The sequence below is a fragment of the Furipterus horrens genome, unplaced genomic scaffold (assembly GCF_987537825.1).
Source record: "Furipterus horrens unplaced genomic scaffold, mFurHor1.1.pri manual_scaffold_10, whole genome shotgun sequence".
In the NCBI taxonomy this organism is placed as follows: Eukaryota; Metazoa; Chordata; class Mammalia; order Chiroptera; family Furipteridae; genus Furipterus; species Furipterus horrens.
This window is the reverse complement of record NW_028327180.1, coordinates 89,782,851-89,810,531: the sequence shown is the minus strand read 5'-3', so window position 1 is coordinate 89,810,531 and position 27,681 is coordinate 89,782,851. Positions and strand designations below refer to the sequence as shown.

General features: G+C 43.8%; 1 protein-coding gene across 1 annotated transcript in view; it reads right to left on the bottom strand.

The window, feature by feature from the left end:
- Nucleotides 1-111: 111 nt before the first annotated feature.
- The window catches only part of TTC1 (tetratricopeptide repeat domain 1), a 29,398-nt gene continuing 1,828 nt past the window's right edge, over nt 112-27,681 (bottom strand). The window contains exons 2-7 of the mRNA XM_090289695.1: nt 13,954-14,014; nt 12,761-12,873; nt 9,425-9,461; nt 7,490-7,638; nt 4,980-5,034; nt 112-734 (exon numbers count right to left, since the gene is read on the bottom strand). Of these exons, the coding sequence (XP_090145821.1) occupies nt 601-734; nt 4,980-5,034; nt 7,490-7,638; nt 9,425-9,461; nt 12,761-12,873; nt 13,954-14,014 (549 nt within the window). The 3' untranslated portion in view covers nt 112-600. The remainder of the gene's footprint in view (nt 735-4,979; nt 5,035-7,489; nt 7,639-9,424; nt 9,462-12,760; nt 12,874-13,953; nt 14,015-27,681) is intronic.

Here is a 27,681-nt window from a genome sequence, read left to right as displayed (position 1 = left end):
GATTTGTGGAATCCAGGAACACTAATAGTGCTTAAAAGCAACACTGGTCCCAGAGCCAGAGAAGCCTTCTCCTTCAGCCATTGTTATAGGGAAAAAAATTCACAACCCAGCTCAGACCATCACAGAAAGCGTTTATTACCACAGAGTAAATCAGGAGCCCACACACGGCAGCCTGGGCAGTGTGTGTGACCAGGGAGCGGGGACAACAGGCGGAACCCCATCAGTCATGTCTGGGCAGTCTCTGACCGGCACGTTTCCTCGGTCCAAGAGAGACCGTGTCTGGGCTTGTCTGTCCGTATGGCTCAGGGAGGTCAGCCTTAACAGGCTTCACCCTGGACACAAAAAGGGCCCGCCAGAACCAAGGACAACAGGTGCACAGACATCGCCTTGAAATGGAAATCAAATGAAGCTCATCACATCAGGATGTGCATCTCACCCTGGTGATAAAGCCCAAGGGGAAGGGAGCGTGGGGCTGCACTGGAGAGCCTATCTTTGAGACAAGATGCTTTGAGAAGTTAAACACTGGCAGGGTCTTTCCTCTTGCTAACAGCAAGCCGCACACAATTTACTAGCCAGCTTTAAAAGCCACTGTTATCTTTGTTATCTGTTATTATTTGGATTTTGAACAAAATTGATGGAATAGGAGCCAGTAGAGGAATCCTGTTTGACCTGGAAATTTTCTGTGGAGAGTCCAAAAGGTCGGAGAACCAAGTTTCCAAGATCTTTTAGTTTACCTGCAATGGGAAAGCAAAAACTCAAATAAGTATGGGGAATGGACAGAAGCTTGCCTTACTCTCTGATTACAAAAAATAACGAGCACCTCCTGGTAGTTACTGAAGCTCCTGTTTTAAAAATGAAGACGCCACAGGCCATTTCCCCCTCGGGAGGGCATCACTTCGGTGCCGCCCACCGCGGAGCCCGCGCTTGCGAACGTGAGTGTGAGGAGGTCTGGCTGGCTCCCAGGAGAGCGGAGCTTCCTGTCCAAACGGGCAGACCCACAGAGGACAGGCTCCGGGATGAGTGCTGGCCAGATCACCTGCCGCTCCCAGGGGAACGAGGGTGCCCTGCCAAACCCCGGCTGCCTGGCAGGGCGGACAGTGGTTCCTCCAAAAGAGAAGCAGCCACTTGCTGACTCTTAATTCCACTCACCAGCAGGTGATCTGGCCACCGCTCAGCCCAGAGCCTGTCCTTTGATGGGCCTACTTTCGTTTTCTTCTCTGCTGCCACTCCAGCTCCAGAGGGAAAGATAAAACTCGGTGACACGCCTGCTTCAGCAGGGAGCTCTCAGGGCAGAGCTGTGACCACCAGCCACTCCTCGCCCCATCACTGCTATGGCCATGCCCCTCTGCTTCTGGCTCCTGCCCCCACCCCCCGTGGCCTCTACACCGCCCCTACCTCCCCCATCGCTCCTCCCGACAGCGGGGGATAAACCCGCCACGCGCAGCAGAAACCCCCGACGCTGAGTGCCGGGCCCCACCCGCAATGTCTGGTGCAGCGTGTCTTGGGTTGCGCTGCAAAACGTGCCTTTTGGACAAGTTTTCAAGTGAGGCTGGTCTGGGCACTATTCTGAGAAGCAGCTTCAAAACATAACCTGCTTTTGCCACTGGCAAGTGGGATCTTGATCAAAGGCTGGTATTAAAAACTACCTGAAAACAGCCATTTCTAGTGAGTAGAGGGTCAGGGCTGCCTGGGAGGAGCGTCTCTCTTAGATGACGTGAGGCAGCCCGAGTTCCGTTCTGGAGAAAGCAGCCGCTTTATCTCCTCCCTCGGTCCCTCCCACTGAGGTGGCAGGAGACTCAGGAAGAACCCAAAACACACACACTCTTAGTAATTCCATTTGTCCAAGATTTCTCTCTCTCTCCCTCTCCCTCTCTCAGTAATCCCATTTGTCTGAGATTTCATGGCCAGGCCAGGATATAGGATAAAACACTTCGCAAATAATGATTACAAAAGTCTTTATACCACAATATTTCCTATCTGTAATCAAAACTCACTCAGAGACCCCTATCGGCACCATCGCCAGCCCGCCCAGCGGAGCTGCCCAGTGAGGGCTCCTGCTCCTCTCACCGCCACCCACCTGCGGACAGAGCCTCACCCCAGGAAGGCGCCCCTCCCCCGACCCACCTTAACAGCCATACTTCAAGAGGCTCCTGAAAATGTCTCATCAGTTTTCCTTTGAAATTTTTTACTATTTACCTATCCTGATTATAAATGACATAATTTCAATTTATACAAATAAAATATTTCCCATTTTCTAGTGGTTTCATATACAATTTAAAAAATCTAAATTTAAATTTTTGATTTCAGAGATGGGAAGGGAGGGAGAAGGAGAGATACATCAATGGAGAGAGAAACATGGACTGGCTACCTTCTCTTTGCACCCCAACTGGGGACTGAACCTGCAACCCGGGTATGTACCCCGACTGGGAATCGAACCGGAGACCTTCCGGTTTGCAGGACGACGCCCAACAGAGCCACACCGTCTGGGGCTCATGTACGATTTTTTAAAAACAAATACGTTCTACTATTATTTTTAAAAATGTGAAAATCACAAGATCAGAGCAAAGACAAGTAACAGGGCACCCATCACCAGTACCACCAGCTGCTCAAAACAAACACTCCGCTGAGGTGCTCTGGCTAGGGCACCTGTTCCCACCTCATCGAATCATCAACCACACACACCCCCGAGGTCCTTTCAGCCCTTACACTCCTGGCTTTCAGGGCGAGGAGGATCATCTTCCCAGAGAAAAGGACAAAAGCGGACACTGCAGCTGCTGACTGCTTTCCTCAGTCTGAAGCCAGTGTGGTCGTGCTGTGCTCAGCAGGGCCTGCAGCACCCAGACTGAGCAGAACAGGGTCTCCACTCCTGTTCTGATGACGATACCCATAAATGACAGGCCAGGAAGGGAGGGGTGAGCGTGTGCTTCCCAAGGAGGGAGGCACACAGGTCTTGTTCCTCACAAAGAGGAAGTCAAGTCACAGAGAGAAAAGAAAGAGCAAGTCAAAGATTAGGGGACAAACCTAAATAAGAGCTCATTTTGTTAAACAGTCACAGAACTTTGTAAACTGACAAACGACACCGAGCAGTTTGACTTTTCAACTGCCAGCCCTCCGGCAGAAGCCACCGTCCTCACAGAAACAAGCACTAAGAACTGTGCACCCACTGCAAAAGCTTGCCCCACTTCTAAGGCAGTGACATTGTCCTGCACTCAGAGTGACCGCCCTCCAAGGACCTAACTGCACACGAGCCACAGCCACAGCCACGTCGTCTGTAATGAGGAGGGAAGGACAGCAGGAAGCTCTTGTGGGGCTGAGACCCCTGTAGCGTGACTCCTCCCCTCCCGCCTCTCCTACGGTGGGGAGCCCTGAGAAGCAATAATTTATTCATGAGCCTTAGATTCATAAAGAAGAGAGTCTAGCTGTTCGTAGTATTTATGTGTAACAACGAACTGACGTGTTACTTACCAAGCAACTTAAGTTGTTTAAGTCTGATGGGAGATTTCATTACAGAAGCAACTGAAGGAATGAATTCAACGAGCGTATTTCACAGGAAGGGAACAGTATAAGCAAAACCCAAAGCCATGAGACAGGAAGCTTCGGCTCACTAGAATTTAGTGACAGGGACAGATGGGAGTTCTGATTCCAGCTGGAACTGACGACGTGGTAAGATGCGGTCCGCCCCCATCCCTTCTGGTTTTGTATTGGCTCAAAAACAGAGGCAATGCCTAGAGACCAGAGCCCAGGTGTCCACGCCACGGCCACTGCGGTCGTTCATGCAGCAGCTCTTTCTGCTTGAATACCAGCTCAGCTAAATGCAAATACTTTCTTTTTTTTTTGCTCAAATAAGGCATCATTGTTAGAACAGGAGAGAAAACGCTCTTTTCACTCTTCTTTGACAAAAGAGTACCTCCAAAATAATTTTCCTGCTCAAATATGGTGTAAAGTTTAATTAAGTATGTAAATTAGGGCAAGAGCCTTTTTGGGAAAAACTGGGGGAGGCACTAGAAATTGTCCAAGTCTGCAGCAGCTCTCCTTGGAGTCCGAGTCCAGCCAGCAGGGCCGGTGGCTGTGGCCTGTCAGAGGTAATGGCCTCTTCCAATCGACTCCGCTATCGGAGCAAACCGCTGGGAAACTTGCTCTCGTTCTCTGGATTCTGATGCCCAGAGGTCATAAATGGCCAGGCTCAATTTATTGTAAATAATTTATCCTTCAGGCCCATGTGATTGCAATAGATTAAATGTAACTCACGTGCCAGTTTTAAAACATATTCACAAGGAAGACCACAGAGCCACTCTTGAGCAGGGAAATATCAGACAGGTTAAAAGCAGAAGATGCGAGGCAGGTCTCTGGCCAGGAACCTGGACTCCCCTTAGTCAAGCAGATGGCGCATGAGAGGGGTTCTCTAACCATTCCAACTGTTTGCTTTGGCAAATAAGTAACTAAAACATGGACCAAAAGAATCCACTTGCCCTCCCCTCCACCCACAGCCTGTTCCCCTCACTACTCCCTCCTACTTCCTGCTCTCTCAGAGACTCAGTGCAGTTTTTACACAAACCTCCCTTGGTTCTGACGTGGTACTGGCTTGTCGTGACCGTGTCCCGATGAACTTAAAACCGTAAGTTGTTTACTCAGTGAAGAAACGCAACTGTTTATGACACTCATGGTCTGAAGTACAGGCTGGTGGTATCCCAGGCTAGAGCTGAATTGGGTTTGCATCTTGAAGGCAAGGAAATTTTCCAGGAAAAATAAAGTGGCAGTTTGGTTTTGAAAAGCTGACATCCTCTGCAAACCACAGCGCTCCTTCTGGAGAAGAAACAGCTAAGAGTGCACAAGCCCCACAGAACTGCTGCCCACGACAAATAAAGGGCCCGAAGTCGCTTCTAACTGCTGGGTTTCCCTTTAGTGAATAACAATACTGAGGGTCCCACCCCTGCTCCCCGCTACTTATGGCCCAGAGAAAGCAAGGGAAGCGGACTCACCAAACATCTCCTCCTTTAGTCTTTCATTTCGTTCTTCAATTTGCTTAGGTAATCTCTGATGGGAAAAGAGGAGAAACAGGCCAGTAAATCAATCAATCAATCAATCCCTGAGCTTTATTCTGAATGTGAAACACATTAAAAACCAAATGTGAAGGTGAAATAAGGATAAGTACAGTATGAGATGCAAAGAAAAAACCCAGGGTTTGTTTGTGGGTGAGCTGCACGAAGATAGTTTTGTTTGGTTCACTGCTCTAAGCTCAGTTCGTGGCAACAGTGGCCCTAAAAAACCTCAATAAAAATTTGGGGAATAACTTTATACACAAAAAAGTCTGAAAAAAATACCTACCAGAAGTTTACAGTAGTCTGTATACTTAGGGGGTGAGATTATGGTGGTACTTATATTTTTAGTTTCTTTGCTCATTTATTTTTTTTAACTTAGAGTCTTTTCCTTATAAAATCAAATTTATTGAGAAAGGGCCAGATCAATAGTGGATGTCCCAAAATGATCACCTAGCTCAGTGTTGCTCAACCTTGGCACTAACTGGCGTTTAGGGCCAGGCAGTTCCTTGTTGGGGGACAAGGGGGCGTTGTGCGCACTGCAGGATTTTGACAGCATCCCTGGCCTCTACCCACTTAGATGTCAGTAGTACCCTGCCCTCCCAGTCACGACAATGTCTCCAGACACTGCTAAACGTCCCTGGGAACCAAATCATCCCCAGCTGAGAATCACCGATCTAGATTAGTCCCCTACGGTCACTTTTAGCTCTGCAATTGGCCCCAAGTACTCTTGAGATTCCAGTAATAACTCAGTTGTAACTCAAAATAAAATTCTTTATGCACATAACTAGCATAAAAGGCTTCCTTTCACAAAAAGCTTAAAACTAATATGACAAGGATAAAGGATACCAGGAATTTGGCCAAGATTTTAAGTAGGCCCTTTCCTCATGTCCAATTTAGTTAACCTTACCATCGTTCAGAGATATGTTAAAAGTCAAATAAAATTGCCTTCAACTGCTTATGTATTTTAATTATCCAAACCAGACTGTCTCCCATTACTGCATTTCTAGTTAAACAAAAGATCTGTTATCACAGTAGGGCTTCACCTCAAGTACGTATACAAACAGAGCAAACCACCTAGGATATTAAGGCAGAGAGCTCAGCCGACACTTCTTAGGTCTGCTGAGTGGGACAATCGCTCCTGAGATGAGAGGGAGACCCTGCAGAGCAGAGCCAGCAGGAGAGTACAGGATGTGGGAGTGGGACATGGGAGCGGGAGGAAGGCGGCAGGGCAGGACGGGCGTGGCCAGCAGCGGAACTGGGGCCCCAGAGAAACCCCACTGAGCGTGAGTTTAAGAAGAATCCAGTGTGTCTGCAACTTCTAATTTATTTTCAAGAGGAGTCTGCTTTTGTTTTTTACCTAGTAAACTCTCCCCATTTAAAGTGTTGGTAAGAGACTTCATTAAAAACCAACCAACAAAAAGCTGGCTTGAGGAAAACATGTCTGTAGCCTTCCTTCCACCTGTCTGCTGGCCTGTGACCTCTCTGCTGCACACCGGGGTTCACACCAGGGTTCACGACAGACCCCGCCACCTGGTGACTCTCTGCAAGCCTGGCAGTGGAGACAGCTGTTAAGAGCCATGGTTTCTCAAACTTACTTGAACACGCATTATTTTGGGGGTAATAACACACGCGTACCCAGCCTAGTAGTACATCCTTCAGAGTACACGCTGCTCTGTGCATCAGGGCCAATCACAGAGCAGTCGTAAAGGTGAAGTACAAACCTGCAGCTATTTTAAGGGGGGGGGACCGTAACATTTAGTTAATTTACAACTGACATAAAAATATAACATTCAGAGGCAAAAGTACTTGTAGCGTCAGGAATAAGGACAGAGGTGATTTTAAGAAAGATAAGGAGATTAGTTTATGATATATTCAATGGCAGATGTGTTGAGCATAAGACAATAAATAAAAACTTAGAGACTGAATAAGAAAAGAATGGACAGAAAACCAGAAACGTATTATCTATAACACTCAGACCCATTTTGGTCTGAACTGTACAACCACAGTGGATAACAATGAAATAAAATTCTTGTCAACCCTAGAGATTAAAGATTTACACAGGTAACATTTTGAGAATGGAGCTTAACTGGTACATGGTCACAGTAGGTCTCTGGCCACCATTTCCAAATTCTATCATACATATATTTTATCCTCACCCAAGGACTTTTTTTTTTCTTTGCTTTTAGAAAGAAGAAGGGAGAGAGAGAAACACGGACATGAAAGAGAAGCACTGATCAGTTGCTTCCCATACGTGCTCAGATGGGGGATCGAACCCACAACCCAGGTATGTGCCCTGACCAGAAATCAAACATGCAACCTTTCATGACGACCAACCAATGAACCACACCTGACAGGGTGCTCATCTATTTTGATAAACTCCTCAAAAAGTATAGAAATGGAATGTAGTTGTATCCCAAAGGATTATTTAAAATTCAAAAAAAGAGGTTTACCATACAAGCTTCTCTTGCTTGGTGCACTGATGGGTCTTTTTCTAGTATGGACTTATAGTCCTCCAGGGCTTCATCTAGCTTGTTAGTGTTCTCATACAACTCCGCTCTCCTCAACAGGGCCCTGATGTAGCTGGGGTTCAGCTGAATGGCTGAAACAGAAGAGATACTGTTACCAAGAAGGAAGAGGGCCTATACATGCTCAGCTATATCAAGTTTCCTTCCTTAAAAAAAAAAAAAAAAAAAAAAAATTATCGATTGACGAGAGAGAGAGAGAGAGAGAGAGAGGATGAATGAGAATGGGGGGGGTGGAGAGAGAGAGAGAGAAACATCAATTTGTTGTTCTGCTTATTTATGCATTCACTGGTTGGTCCTTGCAAATGCCCTGACCAGGGCTCGAACTCACAACCTTGGCATATTGGGATGATACTTTAATCAACTGAGCTACCTGGCCAGGGCCAAGTTTCTTTATTAACCAAGGCTGAAAACCCTAAGAGGCATTAAATACTGTCCCATGTGACTGGTAGTAATGAGCTCCAATATGACCCAGAAATAAGCTGTTAAGTCCTTTGCCAAGAAGGTTTATGAACCGAGTGGGAGTGTGTATGTGTCAGGGCTGGGGACCTTAACACAAATAAACCATACTAGTGTCAAGTGTATTCTGCCTATAGATACAACACATCACCCATAATGACTATGTACAAACACACGGATACTGGTTTAACCAGCACAAATATGGAAAACACTTTCCTCCCCTCCCTCTTATTTTCTTGACAAGGCTGCCACACTCAGGGCTACAACTGGAGGTGAACCGTTTCCTAGTGGCTACCCTGCTAGTCACGCTCACCAGGCGTTTCCCCACCATTTGGTTACAAGAGAAAAACTCTGAAAACTAAACTTTTCAAACCTACACATCACACGCAGATTAAGGTTAAACACCTGCTTCCAAATGAAACAGCACACACTTGCAGAACTAGTTCCAGGCCAAGATAGTATGAGGTCAGAAGTAGTCAGCTAGATTCTAATGTAGTAACGGTTTCATTCAGATACTGTAAAGACGTGCCAAATAGAAAGAAAAGAAAGCCCCAGTGATAAGGTGACAAATTAATGTAAAGAAAAAAACAGAAAAGGGAACTTACGCTTAGTATGAGAGTTCGAACAGACAACCTAAGCTTCTTTCTAACCCTATGGCTCTCTCAAAGAAAGTATTATCCAAAGAGAGGAAAACAAAAAACTACAAATGACAAAAAGTAACAATTAGCTAGGAAACCCCATGAGTGAGTGAGTAGTAAGATGCAAGGAAAAGTGATTATGTGTTCTCTGCGCCAAGCTGGTTAGAAAGGCAAGAAAAACCATCTGGCCTATCAGGAGATTTTTGAAAACAAACAATAGTGACCCTGAGTCTGGGTCTCTTGTCTCTATATGTTGGTGGCATGAAAAGACCCCGAGAAAACTCAGGGAACAGAGTCGTGATTCAGTGTGTGGAACCCAAGGGATCATTAAAATGATAGCAAGTCAGTTTGGAAGAATTATCACATCTGAAGGGAGTATGAAATCTCTAACAGAAACTGCCCCCCTACCCCAATACACAGATCCAGATGCCCTAATAGAAGCTAAGATCTTCAATTTCAAAGTAAACTAATTTGGACACTACCAGAAGTAAACTCTGTTCTACCAGATCCGGCTGCCAAGGCCACTTTGAATTTTCTTCACATACATTTGCACATTCGTAAGGCAGGAAAAACTGACTGAACTACCCACCCAAAAGCACACTCACCCTAGGACGACTACGACAGCATCTCTAAGAAGGGCTAACCAGAAAGCTGCTTCCTGAAAGGCCTCAGAGGACGGGGACACCTGACTGAGTGCCTCTCTCTGTTGGTCTAGCTGAGGCGATGCTCTGGTACATAAACATGTAACAAGACCAAAATGCTGTACCTTTGCTGCAGTCATTGATGGCCATCTCCTTCTTGTCCTAAAAAATAAAATAAAATAAAAATAAAATTCTAACATTAATATGTGTTACCCGAGTTCTGTCTTAATGGCCCAAAGGCTCAATGACATCAGCTAATCATTAATATTACTTGTGGAGATGCGGAATTCTCTTCAAAGAAATCACATGAAAACATGCAACTTACTTCCAAGCTAAAATTCAAAGGTGGTGACAGCTCTGACTTGAAAGTCTTCTGCCAACAAAATATTCAAGTAGCTTCTTCCTAAAGTGTCTTTAAAGATTATTGTCACTGATCTAACTGATTTGCAAGATGCTTTATGTCAGAATGCTGCCACCGAGAAAACTTTGTAATCAATCAACAGGGCAAATGGCCGATACATGAATAACTGAATTAATAACCCTCCTCTTTGGCTGGTGACCCAGAGTGCTGTCTGCCAGGGAGTGTACAGATGGTACATCTCTAGGAACACAGCGTGGCCTGTCATGCAGCCATGAACCTTAATTTACCCACCGATGAAACAAAAACACACAACCACCTCACGGATTTAACTCGCTGGACCTAGAAGCGTGGCGCAGTGGGAAGAACACTGGGTGCCGAAAGAACCAGATTCTAGTTCCAGCCCTGACACCAGCCTGCTCTTTAACTCCGCAAGCCGGACATGCCTCTTTCCCCACATTAGCGTTCTCCATTGTTACAGAAATGTTAGTTTAAATAAACGTTCAGTACTTTCATAATGGCTACTGTAGCAAAAACAAAATACTCTGCAGAATATTTTAGAGCAATGTGTACCAAACTGAATTTTACGATTTAATCAGAAACAGTTCCAGGATGGGGAGTGAATGCTGAACAGGTGCAGGGTGTCCTTTTGGGGTCACTAAAAAGTTCTGGATGATGGTGCATAACAGCTACAAATGTATTTAATGGCACTAAATTGTCTACTTTAAAATGGTTAAAACGGTCAATTTTATGTCATGTGCATTTTACCCATAACACAGAAGTTTCCAGAGTTGTCTGGGAAACACTATATTCTACCTCTTCCAAGGTGAATCATAGCAATCCACGTATGAAAAGCTCTAAAAGGTACTAAAGAGATCTGTGCAACTCTGTATAAGTCACTATTTCCCCAATTTATTGGCTTTCTATACACCTATGACTCACAATTCCATAGTTTAGTTTCTGAAATGGGAGTGAATCTTATGACCGTGTGTGCATCTGTGGTGGTATTCTCTGGCCCCTGAGAAATAATTATTAAGCTGCAGTGCACCAAATGAACAATGGCCTCTGCAGATCAAGGAACTGTGGCATTTTACTGCAGAGTCCTCTGTTTCAAGCTCACAGTCTGTGGACACCTCAGGGGACCCAAGTGCTGCCTGCTGCTTAGACTGACAGTCTCCAAAGTGGGGTGTGTGGAAAAAAGTGTCAGAACTTCTTTCCCATCTGTTCGTAACTTACAGCAGTCTATGTACATACATAAAACAATGCACTTAATATACAAGGACAGCATTTTTAAAATTTTAGAGCCTCCCTTTTAAGGGCTCTGTGGGCTCTCGTGTAGGGCAGACACGGAGCTGAAGCTCTGCTTTCACTCAGCTGCCTTTCTTCCTCTCTGCAGCTAGGAAATGCAAGGCCTGCACTCGGTCAGAGATGCTGAGCCTGCAGACCTGCCTTCTAGAAGTTCTCCTTAGAGCAGTTAACCTATTACCTCCATGAATAAACTCGGAATATGGTCCTTAAATTGTTACAATGCATTAATCCTGGAAGTTGCCAAGTTTCTAATTTTAGAATCTTAAAAATATGAAGTGTCACTTAAAAAGCCAACCACCCACCCACCCCACTAGCAAAGCTAATCTTTGTAAAAGGGAACGGTCACAGAGCAACTCTCTCTTGGGTCCTCAGATGTGACAAAGACCATATGTCGCCCTGACTCACGCACCTGTCCGTTATGCTAGCCCAGTCCTAGCAATATCAATAACCTGGCAACTGTGGAAACAAGCATCCCAAATCCCAGGAGCCAGATGGCCATCGTGCATTTTCTCTGATATTGAAGGTGTTCTTTATTCCATATAGCAATGACAATTTCCAGTCTGAGGACATGGCAAGATGTCTCCAAGAAGCAAAAGCAAAAGATGAGAATTTCCCAAGCTAAGTGTAAAAACTGTTAGGTATGAATTCTGATTGATGGTAGAATATATGAATGGGTATTGTTTTAAATAAACGTAATTGTTTTAGTACCCCTAATACATAATGTATGTTCTAGAATTATTTTATTTCTCCTCTAATGCCACATGAATCACCCCCAAAATACTTCACTTTGGAGACTGAATCCAGTAATAAAACATACAAATTCAGGTTTAAAAAAAAAAAAAACACCTTTCTTCATGTCCAAGTCTTCAAACACCAACAATCCTTTCCACTTTTTTTTTTTTCAAACCTATCCAGAGAGACTTTGCTAGAGGCACTAGGGAATTTCAGGCAACATCAACGAGAAAGGGATGTGATTACTTACCTAAATAAATGAACACAAAACCACCCATCCAATCTAAGGCCTACTTTGTGGTCACTTACAGGTATGTTAAATAACATACCCTTTGCTCTTTGGCACGAGTAGCCACAGTTAAACAAGTGTATTATTTTTTTTCCAAACTCCCATCATTTCATTCCATTAACATTTACTATGTTAACTAAATAGGAAATCAGACAAATCAACCAGAAATCTAACTTTTAATACCAACATGGTACAAAACAAATGTAACTATATCTTTTCTATTTTACATTCACCTGCTACACCAGCTTCCCCATGCTCTGGAAAGACAAAATGCTTCTGAACTTTCCCTATTTTGCATTTAAGGTCACCTCTTATATTAAATGGTGGACATTTCTCCCCATGTCCATGCTATCAACAGAAAAATCAGAATCTCAGGAATAAGCATCTTGAAATTCAGAGCTCTGATCAGTGTTTCCCTTTGTGTCTTTACGTAGAATTCCAGAGGCCTACCATGAGCCATGTAGCTATTCTAGGCCAGGCATTACTAAGGTCTTTGCTTCATTAACCTTCCCTAGTTCAGTGGAAACTTTACCAGCCTTCTTTCCATGAAAGTGTTCATTCAACCACTTTAATGAGGAATGTTAACAGTAACCTGACTCAAGTTTTTCAAAATATGTTTCTGTCTTTCCTGTGCCTTTTATATCAGGGAAATACATGGGCAGGAAAAGGGAGGCACTAGCTTAGGCCCTATGCTAGTTTCTAGAGAAGCTATCCTACGAAAGCACTGCAAGTTCTTGTGCTTCTTTAAAAAAAAAAAAGGCCAAAGTTACGTACCTGTTTCATCCTGGCAGCAGCTCTATTTGAAAACAGAATAGACCTGTCTTTCTGGAAGCAGGATGGGCACATCTGAAGGGCTCGACTGTAAGAACTTTCAGCTTCTATGTAATCTGAGGATAAGGTCACAGGTGAGAGGTCATCATGATATTATTCCTGATATTACTGTTTATATATAGCTTTCCATTCACAGGACAAAGGCCTCCAATGGAACACTACATGTTCAGCTTCCGTTTAACTTATCAATTTAGTAAGGAGTTCTGAAAGGGGATTCGGAAACTGGACAGATCAAAGAGACTGAGGTCTGAGATTAATGGCCTGTTGACTCAAGACCTTAAAAGAGAAAATGGTGATGAATTTATATATTCATTGCCACACACAGAATGATGGTCAGGGTCCTAAAGAGAAAATTACCTATTGACATCTTTTTCAGGTTGGAAATATTTAGTATCAAAATACAAAGATATGTTTTCAAAATTAGAACCATTAGTTCTCTTAGAGCAAAAGAAGTGAAGATTACTAAACCAGGATATAAGAAAAAAAAAATGTTTAAGCCTAAAAGTAACTAGGGAAAATATTACTATTCCTAGATTCTTAACGCATCTACACTTTAAGATATGATGAAGGCTATTATAAGATCACACAGTTTCTCCAAATTAACAGAACAAGCCCAACTCTTCCTAAGCATACGTAGGAACTCCAGAAGGACAAGAAGAACACCTCTCTACTTAAAGCATCCAAAGAAAAAGGCCCAGGACCGAGCACCCCAAGAACAAGCCAATTCCTCCCTAGGCCCTGCTGGAACCATCGGGCTGGTTTTACAGCATTACTACAAAGTGAGGAAGGGGACCCGTTTTTATAGCAACGCAGCAGAGTCTTTCAATATTTCAGGTTAAGAGTTTTCCAAAGCAAAAGCTGAAGAGAGCTTCCTGTTCATTTCAGGATTTGCAGATAGGGGATCACAGAAAAGAACGGCGCCTGTGCCGAGACGCACGGTAACTGGCTACCGTCAGCTGAGAACGACTGAACTTGGTAAAAAACGAAATTCCAAGGGGCTTGGGAGGCACTGCTGCCGTCTTGTGAGCAGTTTATTTGCTAGCTGATTCCAAACGTCCTTCGGGGTGTCTTCACAGACTCCCGAAAAGAATGAGGAGTCGCATGAGCAGAGAGCAGTGCTGAAACAGTTCTCTTACCTCCTTTCTTAAACTGTTCATTTCCCTCCTCCTTCAGTCCAGTGCTCTCTTCTCTTCTTTTCTAAGAGAGACCAGAGAATTACATAACTTGTCACAATATTATCTTAAGTCATTGAGAAGATCAGCTTTCTTTACACATCAGGCTACTGACTTGACTGTAGCAACTTGACTTTTCAGAACTGGGTTAGTTCTATCTAAATCGCCAACAGACATAGAGGAAAACACATAACCATCTGGCTAATCATCAACCGCCTTCTCGGCTGTGTTTAAAACACAAAAACTAGGTTTCCTATATTTCTATATTTTGCATGAAATAGTAATTCAGGTATCATTTAATCTCCTCTTACTCAAACTGAAACTAAACAATATGCCCACTGGTATACATACCATTGTAAGTTCAAATTCTGAATCTGCTACTTATTAATCTCATGCTCTTGGACAACTAAATCTTCATGAGGCTTATTTTCTTCATCTGAAAAGTGAAGCTTTAATATTTTTATGGATTAATGTGATAATGTACATATGATGAGGTCTGTCCAGAAAGTATCCATCCACATACAATGAAAGAGACATTTACTGAAGAAAATACAAGAAACACTGTACACAGGACAATGACACCTCAGTCCTCTTCAAAGGAGGCCCCTTGGGACCTCACACAGTTCTCCCAATTGCCATCAGCTGCCCAGTTGTATTTTCTTGAATCTCATCATCATTCTGAAATCTCTTCCCTTTCAAAGGTGATTTTAATTTTGGAAAGCCAGAGGTCACAGGGCACCAAATCTGGGCTGTAGCAGGGATCAGTCACCTGAGTGATTGATGTTTCACTAAAAATCTCTGCATAAGATGTGAAACTGCCAATCACCAATTGCCCAAAGCTGTGGTCTTCTGAGTCATCCAGGTAGTTTTCGTGGAGCAATGGTCAAGCTTGACACAACAATTGATGCAGATTTGTTCCTCTACTCGCTCAGTCATTCTGAATGCAAAGCCACACAGCACACATGCTCATTCAACGGCGTCTACTGCCCCCACTGACTAGTACAGTGAAGTCGTCATTGTCCAGACATGTGCATTCCAGGGCTGCACATGGCTGCCGGGTTACATCGATGTCACGTAAACCATTCTTGTTATATTAACAATGACTGGACTTTTTCAAGACAGACCTTGTAAAGCTCCCAATACAGTGACTAGCAAATAACAGCTCAATAAATATGAGCTACAATTCTTCTGTAAAATAAGTGATTTATACTTATTTAGCGACAATTGTGGTCTTTCTTATGAAAGAGACACAGCTGTAACAGCAGAGTGTGTTATGGGGGACGCAGCTCATCTGCAGGTCAGGGTAGCTCGCTGTTAGCAGGTGAACACAGGAAATTTGATGAAACCCAGATAAGTGAATCTCCCTTTTCTTAGCTTATTTTAACAACTCAGAAATTTACACAGATGGCCAAGCACCCATCAGACTCAGAGACAAAGTGAATGTTACTCAGCAGAGACGATGCGTGCTGAGTCTCTGGGAGCTCTCAGCCCCGACCGGCCTAGCCGTACAGCCGGCACGAGCAGACACGGCAGAAGTGGCTCCCACCGGCCGCTTCCTTCATTCTTGAAGCTTCTGACTAAATAAAAATTTCAAAGGAAGGAAATACAGTTAGCAGGGTATTTCATGCACAGGAGAAGCCTGGAGCCTAAACAACTGGGACTCTGAAGATTAGGAACCAAAGTAAAAATATTGTGTCTCTGGAAATTTGTAAATATGCCTTTGGGTGCTTCCAGAATGCCCTATTTATGGATGAAACAGAGCACCTGATGAATCTCAATAAAGAAACTAAAAGATAAGTATGAAATGAATCAAATTCTTATGGTATCTACTATGTGCCAGATAACAGCAGATACAGTAATTCATTTTAAGATATAACATCTGAAGAAGGGTTATTTTAAGGGAGTGGAGGGGGGAAAAAAAAAAAAAGGAAGGTGGTGGTGGGACTTAAATGTAAGAATGTGGCCACATTTACCTAGGGCTACCGAGGAGGGAGTACTAGGCTTGTAATGTTCTCTACTGTACTGGTTAGGATTTTTGGATGCAACCAAAAAGACTATCTTTGACAAAATATTTTAAGGGGGGCAGATTTACTGGAGAGATATTGGGTGCTCACAGTATCAGTGGGAGGCCTAACATATAAGCTTAGAAAACAGGCAAGACTCAAGGCAGCTTTGTTAAGTCAAGAAGCAAGAAGACATTAAGTGCCTTTTAGTGGAAGAATCTGGCCAAGACAGGCTTGTAATAGTAGCAAATGAATGCTAACCATTCCCTTTTCTTTGCCCCACCCAGATCCAAAGTCTTGATCAGAAGCATCAAATGAGCCAGGTGTAAGTTACACACCCTGGCTATCAGCGAATGGAGTGAGGGACGTGGGGTACTGTCGCTCAACAAGATTACAACAGGAAAATTCCTCCAAGTATGAAGGGGTGCTGGATGCGTAAGCCAAGAAAACCCCATAACAAATCTGGTTAAGAGTGATTTCAGGGACTCCTGCGGGCCCACGAGGAGGACCAGGAGTCTCCATTCCCCGTTCCCCATTCCCCTTCCTCCTACGGGCCGTAGAGTTGGTCCGGGAGCTGCCTCTCCCCTCCTCCCTTCCCCCTTTTTCCCTCAATAAACCCACTGCCTGATCCCACCGTGGTCTCCAAGTGCTTTCTCAGAGCAAGGCTGCTCTGACATTTTGGTGCCGAAACCCGGGAGGGGCTCCGAGAGCGGTCACCAGCAGCCTGCGGGCAAGGGAGCAGTGTGCTGCGGCAGCACGTCCCAGGCTTAGCCCCGACCCGCCTGTCGGAACCCTCTCGCCCCTCCTCCCGCACCTTGCTCAGAGATCTGCCCGTCTGACGACCTCCGCCTCTGGACCCTTTGCTGTGGCCTGCCCTCCATCCACACCGGACACCAACTAGTCAAGTTTCATGTCATTGGGACCCTGCCTCCTGCAACTCCTTGTCAGCTACAGCCACAGCACAGACAGCTCACACCATCACGCTCCTGTCTCCTCCTCGGTACCAACCCCTGCCTGCACAAGAAACATCGGAAATACAGACACGGAGGGTAACGTACACTCTAACTACGCCCCTACGTCAGCACGAAGTAGTTAGAACGACTGCGACACCCTTTTCCCCTAAACCCTCCATCCGTGACCCTGGACCTCAGCATCATTCTTTTTATTACAAACAAAAGACTGGAAATGTCAGAACATGGAGCTAGAATGCACACCGGGACTTTTGGTATATGCTCATTAACCTGGTCCTGGACTTAGCTGTTCCCAGAAGATATGTTGATGGACTGAAACCATTCCCAGTGGAAATGATAATGGACCTAGCCTGATATGTTAACCTGGGGGGGTGGCGTGTGTGTGTGTGTGTGTGTGTGTGTGTGTGTGTTGGGGGCAATGAGATGTAAATGACCTACTGAATATGTTGATAAGCAAACTCACCCTCACCAAAATGTGTGGTTGACAAGTATAAAAAAGGTGCCTGCAGAAGTGCGGGTGGGACTGCTACGGGCTCACAAGGAGGACCGGGAGTCCCCATTCCCTGTTCCCCGTTCCCCTTGCTCCTACGGGCCCTTGAGTTGGTCTGGGAGCTGCCTCTCGCCTCCCCCCTTCCCTCTTTTTTCCTCAATAAACCCATTGCCTAATCCCCACTACCCCCCAAAAGTTATTTCAACCCCGAATAGCCAAAGCAATCTTGAGAAAGAAGAATAAAGCTGGAGGCATCATGCTGTCTAACTTCAAACTTTATTACAAAGCTATGTTAATTAAAACAGTATAGTATTGGCATAAAAAGACACACAGGTCAATGAAGCGGAGTAGAGCCCGGAAATAAACCCAGGCATACACAGTCAATTAATTTATGACAAAGGAACCAAGAACAGACAACAGGGAAAGGGCAGTGTCTTCAATAAATGGTGTTGGGGAAACTGGACAGCTTCATGCAAAAAAATAAAACCAGACCACTCTCTTACACCATACACAAACATTAACTCAAAATGCACTCAAGGCTTGATTGTTACACTTAAACTCACAGAACTTCTAGAAGAAAACATAGGCAGTAAGCTCCTTAACAAAGGTCTTGGTGTTGATTTTCTGTATCTGACACCAAAAGCCAAAATAAGTGAGTCTACACCAAACTAAAAAAACTTCTGCACAGCAAAGGAAACCATCAACAAAATGAAAAGATAACCTACTGACTGGAAGAAAATATCTGCAAAAATCATATATTCGATGAGGGGTTGATATCCCAATATATTTACAAAACTCATACACAACTTAATGACAAACAAATCACAATCCAATTAAAGAATGGGCTGAGCACCCAAACATACATTTTTCTAAGGAAGACATACAGATGGCCAACAGCTATATGAAAAGATGCTCAACATCACTAGCTATCAGGGAAATGCAAATCAAAACCACAATGAGATATCACCTCGCATCTGTGAGAACAGTGATTATCAAAAAGACAAGTCAGTGCTAGAAAGGATGTGGAGAAAGAGGAACCTTCTTATACTGCTAGTGGGAATGTACATTGGCGCAGCCATTGTGGAAAACAGTGTGAGGGTCCTCAAAATATTAAGAACAGAATTACAATATGACCCCACAAGCCTGTGGGTATCTACCCCCCAAATTAAAAAACTTATTCACCCCCCCCCGAAAGACACTTATTCATAAAGATGCGTGCACCCAAGTTCACTGCAGCCTTATTTATTATAGCCAAGAAATGGAAACAACCTAAATGTCCCCTGACAGATGACCGGCTAAAGAAGATGTAGTACATATACAATGAAGACTACTCTTACTTAAAAAGATGAAATATTGCTCTTTGCAACAACATGGATAGACTTTGAGATTATTATGCTAAGGGAAATAAGTCAGAAAGAAAGTGACAAGAAATGTACGATTTCACTCCTATGTGGGTGTAAGAAGAAGCAACAAATGAGCAAACAAAACAAACTCCTATTTACAGACAACAGAATGGTGTTATCAGACGGGAAGGTTGAAGTGGGTAAAGGGGGTCAAATACATGGTAGCGGAAGGAAACTGGACGTTGAGTGGCAAGCACGCAAGAGTATACAGATGCTGGATGATAATGATGTCCATCAGAAATATAACATTTATATGCTATTAACCAGTTACCCCAAATTTAATTTTAAAATTGCAAAACAATTTCAATAAAGTAAAAATAAAACCCTATAAATATCAGTGAGTGCATTCCACTAATTTTAAATTCACACATACATCATGCATCCCTATTCAATAAAGTTCTAACAGTGAAGTGAAAAGTTGGCTTCAAATCAAGGTAACATGCTAGTAAAAGAGAAAGTTATATGATCTCATGAATAAATGCATCATGGGTCTTAAAGGTCTTTAATATATTTTTTAACAGTTATTTCAAAAACAAAAATTCTTTGGAGAAGGGCAACTCAAGTTAATAGAGTTTAATTTCCATCCTTTAAGAAATTTCAATCTCCTCTACTTTAACTCATTTAATTTCAAGACACTTTTTGATCTATAATCTGTTCTTCAGTACCAGCTCACCAGGAATGTCCTATGACCACAGATGAATCATTCAGCCTACCAGATCAGACTCTTCTAAAGTGTGTGTGAGTGTGTGTGTGTGTTCTGAGTTTAATCACTCTTCAGTAAGTTTAGAACATTAAGACCCCAAGGGGATAAGTCTAGATCCAAGGTATGCCTGAGAAGGAATTACTGATTACGGGTGAACCTGAGCAGCCAGTCCAAGAAAGGTGACAGTATCCTTTTATTAACTAGGACTAAAAGTTGAACTGGCAAAGAGAAGGCTCCAGAACATATTTCAAAGGCCAATTATTCTTGGGAAGGCATTTTAATTTTTTCGCTGATCAATTACAACTCAGTGACCCATTAAGCACTAAATACTGGGAAGGAGCTGCTGCTCCTTGTGTAAATTGGGGTTTAATGCAATTATCAGCATCATGCTATCTTCTTGGAAACAGCTAAAAATAGTACTTTGAAGAGAAAGCTGCACTATCTCCCAGCTGTGCCAAGAGATTGACTTGGTCCCAGGATAAAGACTATGGTTTATTCTGTTGTTGGAACATTGTCTTTCTCTAAAGGACGGCCTGCATACTGTGTAACGTTCCTGGAATCCAAGGACAGACTATAGTGTTGAGGCTTCCTTACCATGCTCAGTGCCGGGAGCAGTCACACATAAATGAGTGCAGACTTTCTGCAGCATCATCAGGTGCAAACCTGTCCAGGCTCTGGCCTCATGGAGTCAGGAGCCCTCTCACAGGCCTGGAGCAATGCCTTTCAACACATTCCTGGGAGGCCTCACAGGGAAACATCTGCTCTAGAATCCTATGTCCATAACAATGAGAACCAAAGAACGTGACAGGGCCCTTTACCCCTTACTCCTTCCCATCCCTGAAAACTCAGGGAAAACAGGGATGTTATTCTGCATTGTAAAATCATCACAGGAAGTGTCAAGGAAAACCTCAAACAGACAATGCCCTTGATAAATGGAGTGTGTGTGTGTGTGTATTTTATTCTTAGAGGGACGGGGAGGGAAGGAGAAAGAGGGAGAGAAACAGCGATGGGTTGTCTCTCACACACCTCCAATTGCACTAGCGTGTCCCAGGCATGTGCATGACCGGGAAGGGAAGTGGCGACCTCTCAGTGTTGCAGGGATGACGCTTAACCAACTGAGCTACACTGGTCAGGGCTAAATGGAATATACTTCAACATTTATTACCACAACTACAAACTTTGCAGCCTGGTAGTCAAAGTTCAATATTACCTATACCAGCATAGCATTTCACTGCTTAAAAACTGCTATCACATACATCAGCAGCTTACTTGCTTTTCAAGACACTTCTAAGGGGTAGGCATGGAGGTATTTAACTAACCATTTTATAGGTAAGAATACAGTATTCCCCCACTTATTGTGGGTATTATGTTCTAGACCCACCCCCCCACGATAGGAGAAAATCCGCAAAGTAGGACCCTTATATTTATTTTAGTATTTATATATATTTAAGGCTTCATAAACCCTTCCCACACACTTATAAACCATTCCCAGTCCCTTATTAACCTTTTCCACACTTTTATAAACACTACTTATGTTCTTAAATGTATTCCACACTCTTAAACCTCCGTAACTTTAACAACATACATATACAGTACGGCAAAATCCCGCGATAGAGAAAAATACGCGATAATTAAATATAACATTTAAAAAAATCCTGCGATACAGTGAGGCTGCGATAAGTGAACCGTGATATAGAGAGGGACTACTGTATTAAGATTATTAATCTCTTGTTCTTTATATAACATCAAATTTCTAGCCTACTCAAGCTTAACTCCTCTTACCTACACAAGTCCTCTCTTCTAAACAGTCAGATCTCTTTTTGTCTCTCAAAACTCACTGTGCTTAGTCTTCATTCCATTCTTTTGCTTATGCAAGAAATGCCCTCTTTCGCTTCCAAATAGATAACCAACATCAACTGTTAAGAGATTTCAATACCGCACTATCAGAAATTGATAGAACTAGAAAAACACATGGAGAAATATACACAAAACAATGTACACAATACTATTCTGATTGAATGTTTTTTTCTTTCTTATGTTCCAAATTGTTGATTTGAATCTTGGCTTACTCTGTTCCACTGCTCGTTCCCTGTGGATTTTTCATTTCACTGAATGCAACCTTCATTTCTGCCTGGGATTTTTTTATGCTGTTGCAGTACCCAACGAGTCCCTGGAGCATCCTGATAACCAGTGTTTTGAACTCTGCATCTGATAGCTTGCTCATCTCCACTTCATGTAGCTCTTTTTCTAGAGTTTTGTTTTGTTCTTTCATTTGGGCCATATTTCTTTGTCTCTGCAATTTGGCAGCCTCCCTGTGTTTGTTTTTGTGAATTGGGTAGAGATGCTTTGATTCCCTGTCTTAGCAGCATGGCCTAGTGTAGAAAAGTGTACCTGTTAAGTCGTATGGGGCGGAGCAATGCGAGTCACTGCTCTGTCACTCTGTGTGGGGGCGGACTCAGAGAGGGGACAATGCCACCGCCTGGCCTCTGGAGTTTCACCTGGGAGGAAGCTGTCTCCTGGCACTCACCCTGATGCCAGTCACTTCACTTTCTTCCTGTATGTCACTGGTGCCCTTCCAGCTGTTGCCCTGGTGCTGAATCCCAGAAGGGATGGGTCTGCCTGAGTTCTAAGTCTGTCGTGGGCCCCTTAAAAGGGGTCTTTTAAGAATCCTGCAGTTCCTTCTGCTGCTCCAACCTCCACTGGTTTTTATAGTCAGAAGTTATGGGGACTTATCTTCCCAGCGCTGGAACCCTGGGCTGGGTGGTCTGGCCTGGGGATGGGATCCCTCACTCCTCAGGTGTTCCTCCTGATTTTCATCCAGCACACATGGACGTGGGACCACCTCTTCCTGTCTCCGAGCCTCTACACTTCTCCACCTCTCCATGTCTCTCCATTGCTCCGCCCCTCCCACCCACCTGGATGAATGTGGCTTCTTTAAATCCTTGGTTGTCAGACTTCCACACAGCTCAACTTTCTGACAATCCTGGGAGATACTTGTTTTGTAGGCTAGTTGTATTTTTTTGCCACAGCTACGTGCAGAGGTAAGGCGTGTTTACCTACGTCTCCATCTTGACCAGATATCTGTTTCTCTACTTGTTAAACTTTTCAATTCTCCAGTTAGTTTTAAATTTTATCACCACTCAAACCTCTGAATGGCGGCGACCCCATCTGAATCTAAATGAGGCTATTTTGATAAATAGTGCCGTTATAAACCAAGTTAGGCTTTAAACGATAATCTGACAAACGAATAGAACTGAGCATTTGGAGAAGGATACAAACTTGGTCTCAGCTCATATTACAATTCAGTTAGACTACTGAGGCAATGATGACTTAGAAGTGGTGCTAGGGCAACTTGGTGATTTGGAAAAGAGTAAAATTAGAGCTGTATGCAACACCACACACGAGAATAAACTCCAAGTGGATTGGAAATCTAAATGTAAAAAGTGAAACCATACAAGTACTAGGAAGAAAACATAGGTGGATTCTGCTTTAACCTCAGTGTGGGGAAATGACCTTCTAACTGTGACTCAAAATCCTAGAAAACTCCAAGTGATACAGCTTTAAATCTTGGTGCAACCTGGCAAGATGTCGAAGGTGGTCCTCCAACCCTTTATCAATCCGAAAACCGCCGCTCTCCCCCGGAGCCCCTCTCAGCGCAGAGGCTGACTAGGAACACGCCCTATACTTTGGGTCAGCGAGTACAGCAAAAGCACAGTTGGCTTGGAGCTTACAAGTGTACATGGCTTCTATTCTTATTAAATGATAAAAGCTGGCATTAAATACATTTAAAAATATTTTCTTACTAATCTTGCAGTGAGGATGTGTTTTATAGGCAACAGGGAAAAAGCCAAGAGGTTAACATCTGCAATATCAATGTTGTAAATCTATAAGCTACCCTGGCTGGTTTGGCTCAGTGGATTGAGCGTCGGCCTGCGAGCTAAGTGTCGCTGGTTCGATCTTCCAGTCAGGGCACATCAGAGAAGGAAAACTCTGAATCCAAAAAACCTCCGCTGCCTTGCGGCATACCTCTTCAGGGGAAAGGCTAAGGGAGTAAACCCCGACAGAAAATCCGGAGCCGGAGTCCCTAAGGCGGTTTGACGTTGTAGTCAACACCGGCAACTCCTGCGGCGCACCTGAAGCCAAGCTGTATTGACTCCGTCTTTCCCTTGGACCCTTCAGCTGCGAAGAGAGGGGGGGTCTGCTGCATGGGCAACAGCAGACCCTCCATATTACCCTGCCCAGGCTCTGTAGCTTCAGCTCCACTGGAGAGGACACTCCAGCGTCATCGCAAGATGTCGATTCAACACGGGAGGAGACAGATACCGTGTCACTCCCGAGTCGGACTGCACAACCATTCTCGGCGGTGCAGACAGACTCTTAAGAAGCTACACCATCGTCTCTCGAGACGGACGGCTGCCGACGAAATCTATAAGCAGCTCTCTGCTGCCCACTGCAGCTTTGTAAGGTAACTGCTACAAAATAAAACAGCAGCAACTTTTAAGTCAAACATAGTCACCCAGAGATCAATCACATCTGGGAAAAGAGGAGTTTTAAAAAGGTACATACTCAGGGTGGGGACCGACTGTGGGAGGGGGTCGGGGGGCGGGGCAGGGGAGAGCAATGGGGGAGAAATGGGACAACCGTCACAGAATCTTTCGTTTCGTTTTCGTTTCGGCAGCCGTCCGTCTCGAGAGACGATAGTGTAGCTTCTTAAGAGTCTATCTGCACCGCCGAGAATGGTTGTGCAGTCCGACTCGGGAGTGACACGGTATCTGTCATCTTGCGATGACGCTGGAGTGTCCTCTCCAGTGAAGCTGAAGCTACAGAGCCTGGGCAGGGTGATATGGAGGGTCTGCTGTTGCCCATGCAGCAGACCCCCCCTCTCTTCGCAGCTGAAGGGTCCAAGGGAAAGACGGAGTCAATACAGCTTGGCTTCAGGTGCGCCGCAGGAGTTGCCGGGGTTGACTACAACGTCAAACCGCCTTAGGGACTCCGGCTCCGGATTTTCTGTCGGGGTTTACTCCCTTAGCCTTTCCCCTGAAGAGGTATGCCGCAAGGCAGCGGAGGTTTTTTGGAGTCAGAGTTTTCCTTCTCTGCGTCACAGAATAACAGTAAAAGAATTACCCAGGGAGTTAATACATGAGGCCGAAGAACTCCACTGCGACAACCAGTCCATAAAAGGCGATTCTCTTACAGGATCAGTACCACCACGATACAGTATGTTCTACAGGCCCCAATACTATAAGCACCTTTGTGTCAAAATGAGCAATAATTCTCAGCTCCTCCCAGATCTGTCCTTCAATTCAGCCCAGCCTTTCGGAATCACTTATTTGCTTCACGGCTCTAGGACATTTCAAATGTTAGCTGAAATCCCATTCCTCTGGGCTGTCCTGTCTACGTTTAGGTTTGCACAGATAGTTTAGATATGCTGCTGGAAGAAACACACACATACACAGTGCTTTCCTTAAGAGATTTTGCCTGTTTTTACCAAATCTTAACTGCCCTCCTCTTCCCTAATTACTCTGGTTTATGAGTGCTGCTGAGAGCTGTGCTCTTGCATCTGGACTATCATCTCAGCCACAGGGCAGGTCAAGTCAGCCTGAAGAACAGACATTGGCTATTGATACTGGATTCTGCCTGAAGAGAAACATTTAGTAATACACAGACCTTATGATAGCACTTCTTCACCAAATCCTCAAAGGTAGGTCAGCTTTACAAGCTCTTAATAAAAAGTTCATCTTGGTTATCAAGAATCAATTTGTATTTATATTCTCAAAATGGAATAACTTCTGTTGTTGTTGACTATACATGTAATGTATGCTTACTATAAAAAGTATCACAAAACTGCATTAAAGCAAACTCCCGCCAAATCAGACCCCTCAAAACCACCCATTTTTCATAATGTGGTGTATATCTTTCCAAACTTTTAGGTATAAACATGCTTTCCCACAGGTCTTTAACTAAAACGAACCCTCACTGACTGCTCCCTGACTGGCAACACCCCCTGCACACCCCCGCTCCTCCCAGCACTTGCACCGACCACTCCTGTGACCACATGCGTGGGTGGGAGTTTCTCTCACTCCAAGGAACTCCAGCTCTCGGAGGAACACCAGCTGGTGTCCCACCATTTAATCCAATTCTGACACCATCTAGCTGGAAGAGCACCAGATCCCACAGGCTAAGGGGCTCGGTCCCACAAGGCAGGCCCCGCCCTACCCCCACTTCAGAGGCAAACTCTGAGTCCAGGTTGTCGCTTCCGCTTTTCACTATTTGGCTATAAAATGGAGGTTCCCACCCACTAATCCTCAGGTTCAATGAATTTGCTAGAGTGGCTCACAGAATTCAGGGAAACAGCTTCCTTACTGGATACTGGTTTATTATTAGGGCCCATAACTCAGGAACAGTCAGACGGAAGAGACAGACAGAGCAAGAGCAGTGGGAAGGGGAACGTACGTGCCTCTGGGTGTGCCAGCTCAGTTCTCTGAACCTCATCCTTTTGGAGCCTGAATGGAGGCTTCAGTGCCTAAGAATGACCGACCAAATCATCAGTCATTCGTGATTAGCTCACCCTCCAGCCCCTCTCCCACCTCATGAGGTGGGGTGGGGCTAAAAGCTCCAAACTGCCAACCAGACGTCACCTTTAGGGGCTTTCCAAAAGTCGCCTTGATAACATTAACTTAGATGTGGTTGAAAGGGGCTTGTTATGAATAAAATACACCTTTATCTCTTATCACTCAGGAAACTCCAAGTGTTTTAGGTATTCTGTTCCAAGAACTGGACAAACACCAAATATATATTTATTACAAATCATATTATCACTCTGCTTAATTCACTTACTATTACGGGCATTTTTCCATATTATTGCTAAGACTTATCTCCTTCTTAATGACATCACTGTACACCACTGCATCAGTATGCCAAATATATTTAAAGTAATACCCTCTAGTTAACCTGATTTCTAGTTTTCCAAATTAAGATGCTGTAACACATCTTTCTATACATATCTGTGCATGTAACTTCCATAAAGTTAATGACTAGAAGATAATCAGACATTTAAAGTCGTGCTGCCCAATACAGTACTCACCAGCCACACTCGACTATTCAAATTAACTAAAATAAACTTAAAATTCAGTTTCTCAGCTGTACTAGCCATCTTTCAAGTGCTCAACAGCCAGATGACTATTAATGTGGTAGCTGATGGCTACCTTATCGGACACTGTAAATGTAGGACATTCCCATCATTGCAGAAGGTTCTATTGACAGCCATGGTTTAAAGAAAAGTTCATATAAAAATTTGTTACCTGTATCCCATACAAATGATGAACAATGTACACTCCCAGCATGAGTTCCTATATCCTTTTTTGTCAATATCAGATCAATGTTCTGATCTGATAGATGAGACATACTAATTTACATTTACATTAGAAAGATGAAGTCTTTCACATTTTTTGGCCATTTGTGCTTCTTTTTGTTATTTGCACTTTGTCTATTTTAAGAGTCAAGTTTAAAGATATCCTGTTCCCAATGACCTATAAAATCTAACCACGTGCAGCAAAGAGACACTTCAACTGTTGCACTGGTTTCCTAATAATAATTTCACAAAGATATTTATCAAAAGAGCATAAAAATAACTGACAGAATAGCATCGCAGTTAGCTAAAAATAACAATGGCTATCACTGCAGGAGATATTGGGACAAACTTTTATACTTTAAAAGTGATTACATTTATAGGAAGGTCTGGAACAGGAAAAACCAACCCATGGGATAGGACTCAGAACAGTGATTCCTGGGCTGGTGGGGCTGGGGCTGGGAGAGGCAGTGGATGGGAAAGTATACAAAGGGAATTTCAGGCATGATGGAAGCGTTCTCCTTCCTGATGCACACAGGTGCATACAACTATCAACACTCAGTGAACTGTACACATTAGAACATAAACAGTTTCATGTATGTAAATTATATCTAAATGTTTTAAAAAGTATTGTGCTGTTTAAATATTTAATTGCTAGGCATTAACAATAATTTTAAATATTTCTAGAATTTAAAATGTGATTTTCTGGCCAGGAGACAGAAACAAAAATATCCAAAAACCTCCCTCCAAAACTCTGTTAAATTGGGAATGGGG